Below are 6620 nucleotides of genomic sequence, written 5' to 3' on the forward strand. Positions count from 1 at the left end.
TCATGGTTTGTGAGATCGAGCCCCATGTTGGCCTCTGTGCTGACAGCATGAAGCTTGCTTGGGATTCTCTCTCCCTCTTCCTCTGTCCCTCCCCTGCTGGTACCCCTACCCTTCAAAAGAAATAAATAAGCTTTAAAAAAAATAGAGGGGCACCTGGCTGGCTCAGTCAGTAGAACATGTGACTCTTTTTTCCCCTTTTTTTAATGTTTATTTTTGAGAGAGAGAGAGAGCAAGTGGGGAAGGGGCAGAGAGAGGGAGACACAGAATCTGAAACAGGCTCCAGGCTCTGAGCTGTCAGCACAGAGCACGATGTGGGGCTTGAACTCACGAACCATGAGATTATGACCTGAGTTTAAGTTGGATGCTTAACCGACTGAGCCACCCAGGCACCCCAAGGAACATGTGACTGTTGATCTTGGAGTTGTGAGTTGGAGCCCCGTGTTGGGTATAGAGATTACTTAAAAAAAAAAAAAAAAAAAAAGTCTTTAAAAACAAATACTGTAGTCCTATCTAGCAATCCCACTTCTGTGTATTTGTCCAAAAGAATTGAAATCAGAATCTCTAAGAGATGGTAGCACTTCCATAATTGCAGCACGATTCACAAGAGCTAAGATGTGGAAACAACCTAAATGTTCATCCACTAGAAGAATGGATAAATATGGCATATAGATACAATGGGATACTATTCAGCTTTAAACAAGGAAATACTGCAATGTGACATGACTAAACCTTGAGGACATTATAAGTGAAATATTCAAACACACGACAAATACTACATGATTCCATTTATGACTTATCTAAAATAGTCACTCATAGAAGCAGAGTAGAATGGTGGTTTCCAAGAACTAGGGAGAGGAGGGAAATGGGGAACTGCTAATCAAGACATAATGATCCAGATAAGCAAGATGAAAAAGTCCTAGAGATGTGCTGTACAACCCTATGCCTATAATTAAAAATACTGTATTGTAAGTTAAAAATCTGTTAAGGTAAATCTCATGTTGTGTTCTTACATAAATAGAACAATAAAATAGAAATGAAATCTTATAATCCCAACTTTTTAAATAAAAATCTTTGTAAAACATACGTTTTCTACCTAATAGGAGGGAAAACAATCTTATTGGTAATGCTCATACAACACAATAGCTCCCTGGGAATTTTGTTATCAATTTTCCAAATTTTTTGTGGAGAATAGTTTAAGCCATGCTTTTAAGTCAAACAAATCTGAGTTCAATCCCAAGCTATGACTTAAAATTGGTGTCACCTGGGGCGCCTGGGTGGCTCAGCTGGTTAAGTGGCTGACTTCAGCTCAGGTCATGATCTAACGGTTCATGAGTTCAAGTCCTGCATTGGGCTCTGTGCTGACAGCTCAGAGCCCGGAGCCTGCTTCAGATTCTGTGTCTCCCTCTCACTCTGCCCCTCCCCTGCTCACACTGTCTTTCTCTCTAAAATAAATAAACATTAAAATTTTTTTTAAAAAATGGTGTCAACCTGAGCAAGTTATTCTTTCACCTATGAGGAGAGGAGTATCTGCCTCACAGGGCTGCTAGGATTACATGCAGTTAAACCAGATTATGTTAAATGCCTAGAACAGTGCCTGGCAAATGCTCAAGAATAGCATTATCACAAAAATTCCCCTTGGAATTTTACCTACTTTAATTCTTTCTTCACTATTTTTGTTGATCAAAGGGTAAATGACAACATATTATTGTGAAACACAGTTCCCCACCCTCAACACCATTATTTTCACCCCAAATTTCTCATGCCAAAATCCTTTTCCCTATTAATTTCCAATATAATCTCACAACCTAAAATTATTTTTTTTAAAGCAATTCTGCTAGAGAAGCATTATGGGACTACTTCCAGGATACAAAAAAATTCCCCCATCCTTCTAAATTAGGTTATAAACGGAGCCCTGAAATTTTTTTAAAAAATATTTTTTTGAGAGAGTGCGAGTGGGGGAAGGGGCAAAGAGAGAGGGAGACACAGAATCCGAAGCAGGCTCCAGGCTCTGTCAGCAGAGAGCCCGATGTGGGGCTTTTGAACTCAAGGACGGTGAGATCATGACCCGAGGCGAAGTCAGACACCAACTGACTGAGCCACCCAGGAGCCCCTATGGAGCCCTGAAATTTTAAATACACCAGGTAATTCTAAGAATGAACCAAGGTTTGGAAATTATCGCCTTGGGATCTCAAAACTCATTTGCTTGGGTGTTCAAAAAACAGAATTGGGAAATGGTAAAGCCATGGCCTCTGGACTGGATTCCTAACTCTACTATTTACCAGCCAGGTAGCCTTGAACAAGTTTCCTCATCTCCTCTGAGTCAGTTTTGTCATTGGTAAAACCAGGACATCTGTGCTCAACAAGGTTTTAAGAGCAAAGCACATTATCTAGCTGTGCCTAGGGCACAGTAGGACACTGATGACCCGCTCCGATACTGTAAATAGAGCTTTTAATCATAATTTTTATCTTAGTATGACAAAAATTAAGCCTTAGTGTACCAATGACACTTACATTAATGTAAATATTCACATACTTGCCCGATGAGGACATGACCAAAAGTTGACACCATTATTCCCTGCCATTTACAATTTCAGTTAGCTTTCAATTCCACAAGACAAATATAGGGCATATCTTTAAACCATGATCACTGGGATGCCAGGGTGGCTCAGTCGGTTGAGCGTTCGGCTTTGGCTCAGGTCATGATCTCAAAGCTCATGAGTTCAATCCCCACTTCGGGCTCTGTGCTGACAGTTCAGAGCCTGGAGCCTGCTTCTACTTCTGTGTCTCCCTCTCTCTGCCCCCTAACCCACTCGCATTGTCTCTGTCTCTCTCAAAATTAAAAAAAAAAAAAAAAAATCAGACTGATCTAGAAAATAAATTTGACCACCAAGAACAGCTGGTCTGAGAGGTAAAGTTTAGGAGTTGGTAATCAAGTTTGGGGTAGGACTGTTTGGGTTCCAATCTTAACCTTCCCTAGCTGCTATTACTAAAAAAAAAAAAAAGGTCAAGCTATTTGTTCAGCTGTTTCCTATTTGTTAAATTCAACAAATTATATACTAAATACCAGTAATTAGCACTCAAGTACCACCCAACCCTGATACCACAGTGGTTTATCAAGCAGAATTTAAATAATGTATATCAAGTGCTTAGTTATCTGACAAAAACAGCCACAGGTGAAGTTCTGGTCAGCAGCATCTGGAGATGGACTGATTATGTCCAAATCCTGGCTTTGCCACTTCCTATGGAGCGTGCTTGGTTATTACTTAACCTGTGTGCGTGCGCCTTACCTTCCTCAAGATGCAGGACAGTACCTAGCTCACAGCATTGTTGGAAGATTACACCAACTGATACACACCAAGTACCCACAACAGTAGCCAGTACCCAGAAAAATGCTCCTGAGGCCTTGGCTATAAACACTATCACACAGCACCTGATGCATAAAAGGCACTCCACCAATGGTAGCCATAAAACCTTGCCATGGACTTTTTTCAAAGCAAGTAATAGTACAAAGTTTTAAAAACTGGAAATGTTCACTAAGTTTCTCTAAATACTTCAGAAACAAGACATTTAAACACTAGATTCTATAAATGATAAAGTATACTTTAATAAAAGCTTGTTATATATGAAATTAGAATGATACCTTAAAAAAATTTTTAATGTTCACTTATTTTTGAAAGAGAGGGAGAGACAGTGCGAGCAGGGGAGGAGCAGAGAGAGGGAGACAGAATCTGAAGCAGGTTCCAGGCTGAGCCTTCTGTATAGAACTCACCAACTGTGAGATTATGACCTGAGCCAAAGTCAGATGCTTAACCGACCTAGCCACCCAGGCACCCCTGAATATTGCTATTTTTTAAAACATAAGTGTAAATCCATGGTTTTGTGTCAGCATAATTTTTTTTTGTTTATTATTTTTGAGAGTGAGTGCAAGCGGGGGAGGAGCTGAGAGAAGGGGACAAGGGATCTCAATCGGGATCTGACAGCAGACAGCCAGATGCAGGGCTTGAACTCAAGAACCATGAGACGACTGGAGCTGAAGTTGGATGCTTAACCAAATGAGTCACGCAGGTGCCCCTGTATTAGCGTAATTTCTGTAATCTAAATTCAATGTGAAAGCTAGAGTGCATATTTCCCAGAATTCTCTGCAAGTTACTTGGGAAAAAAAAAACATACTGGAGAACCCTAAAAAATCTTAAATCACCAAATAAAGATTAACCATTTATGCATTTTTATTTCGTAATATTTAGATCAATACACTATAACTAAATTTTAGAGACACTGGATATCATTAGTTTGGATACCATTAGTTTATTATAAAAGAGACATGAAAATTATTTACATGATGAAAGATTTCACAACTTCACTGGAATGGGCAGCTTCACTTCATGCCATTTCAATAATGATTTATTTCAGTCTACATACTTTCCGAGAATGTCACCATCTCTAAATAAGAAATAATCCTGCAAATAAAGAAAACCATTAGTTAAGAAAACTAATAACAAATACTTAACTTATAGGAAATATTAAATTTACACACCTTGTCATCTAGAACTACTTTGGTGCCTCCATATTCTGGGAGAAGAACTTTATCTCCAACTTTCACACTGACTGGTTGGATCTCTCCACCCTTAAGAAAATAAGGATATTTATTAGTAGACATCTAGATCACCAAAAACTTACACCTAACTTTTATTAATCAAATGTGCTCATTCAAATCAAGTGTTAAAAAAGGACTTAGTGGCCAAGTGATATGATTTACATTATAATCATAGTTCACTCAAAAATATCACTGTAGAATTACACTTTGAAATAATGCATACCTGGAGCTTAAACCAAAACCTGCCTTCAGTGTAAAGTTCAACGAGTTATACTGGAAAGCTAACTTAAGCTAATTTTTTAACTATTAAATATTAACTTCTAGACTATATAAATCAGTTTTTAAGACCAGATATACAGATGTCATGTTGGAACTTCTTCCAACACAAAAATTCAAGAGGAGTTTCCAGAATTTGGAACATACACTTCTTTTGTGACTCAATATCCTTTTCATTAAAGTAAAAATTTAAGAAGAGACTGCAGCATAGTGCCCACTCCCCAGAGACTTCCTATTCCTGACTCTGGGACAGCTGTTCCTAGAGCTTTCTTAGAGGCAACTGGAATGAATGCAATTAATGTATTTGACCCCAAAGGCATTTATTGTGTATTCTGGCTGACTTTCAGGTCTGAGGTCTAACCAGTTACTGGAGAATGACTATTAAGGCTAGATCCAACCAGTTCTTTTCGAAAGTATGCCAACTAAGGCCAGAAATGGTTAAAAAGATTAGGGCAATTACAGCGTTAGAGGTTAGATCAAGGGTTTAAATTTCCCCTCAACTAGTCAAAGAACCCACAGATCATCTTGAGGAATTTTTTGTTTTAGTCAAAATTTTAGAATTTAAAGAAAACACTGGTTATACTCAGCTACCAAATGGCTACTGATTTTAATACTCTGGAACTCTTCCATCCTACAAAATAAGCAACTTTATTTTACATAATCATTTTCGTTAAAAGCGGCATATCAGACATGACTGAATTAGGGAACGATCTTGAAGAAAACAAAAAGCTATTTAAGAGACTACCTTTAATAACCACCAAGAATTTCTTTTTTCTCCTCCATACAAAACTAGTTGCACTTTAGCCCCATTTACCTTTCCTTTAGAGCCTGATCCAACAGCTACTACTGTTGCTTGCAAAACTTTTCCTTGCGATTTTTCTGGAAGCATAATGCCTCCTTTGGTTACAGTTTCGGCTGCACTCCTTTCAACTAAAACTCGGTCAAAGAGAGGAAGAAACTTCCTAAACGCTTGTCCTGCCTGTAAGAAAAGGAGTATTAAGTTTAAAACAAAAGCAGTATGTGATTATGTTCTAAGCGTTACACATCAAAAAGCACGTGTGGCTTTCAAAATTAACGCCAAAACTCCAATTATTCGTTCAAGAAAATCATTTGAATGTTTTGCTCTACCTGCCGAGTTTAATTTCCATTCCGTGTGTGTTAGGGGGTCGTTGCTGCTCCTCCGGTCAGCAGACAGCTTTAAGAGTAACCCTAGTTTATCCCAAGGTCAAATATTTTCCTACCTCAATTGTTCTGGAAAATTTCACAGAACTCAAGTCAACCCCTTTGCCTGGAGCCACGCTTTTCAAGATACTACACACCCACAAAGATCTCGCAGAAGTGGGTCCGCAGCCGCGCGTGAGTCCGGGTTCCCGCCCCCAGGCCCACAAGCATGCGGGGTACACGCGTGCAGAGCCCTCGGCAAATAAAAGGGGTTAGTGGGCCTCGCCTCTCCAGGGTTACTGCGGGCGCGGGTCACTGAGTGACCCCCTACCCCTCCCAGTAGGCCTGCAAAGAAGCACCCGGGTACCCGAGCGCTATAGGCAGAGAAGGCCTCTTCGTCCTCCAGCCCACGCGAGACTCACCATGACTCTGGCCACCGCAGTTCCTACTCTGCTCTTGAGCTGCCGCCGCCGCCGCAAGGAGACCCGCAGTCCGACCCCCGGGCCACGTGAACGTGGGAAAAGGCCGCCGAACGCGCAGGCGCGCTTGCTCCCGCCCCCCGCTCCTCCCCGCAAGGGAGGGTGGCTGC

At 40.4% G+C, this 6620-nt stretch overlaps 1 protein-coding gene across 1 annotated transcript; it reads right to left on the reverse strand.

Moving 5' to 3' along the window:
- Nucleotides 1-4213: 4213 nt before the first annotated feature.
- HSPE1 (heat shock protein family E (Hsp10) member 1) lies at nucleotides 4214-6560 on the reverse strand. The gene is made up of 4 exons (XM_060622789.3): nucleotides 6454-6560; nucleotides 5685-5849; nucleotides 4535-4624; nucleotides 4214-4457 (listed from the first exon to the last, which is right to left on the reverse strand). The coding sequence occupies exons 1-4, from the start codon at nucleotides 6454-6456 to the stop codon at nucleotides 4407-4409; spliced, it is 309 nt and encodes a 102-aa protein (XP_060478772.2). The 5' UTR covers nucleotides 6457-6560; the 3' UTR covers nucleotides 4214-4406.
- Nucleotides 6561-6620: the final 60 nt, after the last annotated feature.

This window comes from Panthera onca, chromosome C1, assembly GCF_046562875.1.
Source record: "Panthera onca isolate mPanOnc1 chromosome C1, mPanOnc1 haplotype 2, whole genome shotgun sequence".
NCBI lineage: Eukaryota > Metazoa > Chordata > Mammalia > Carnivora > Felidae > Panthera > Panthera onca.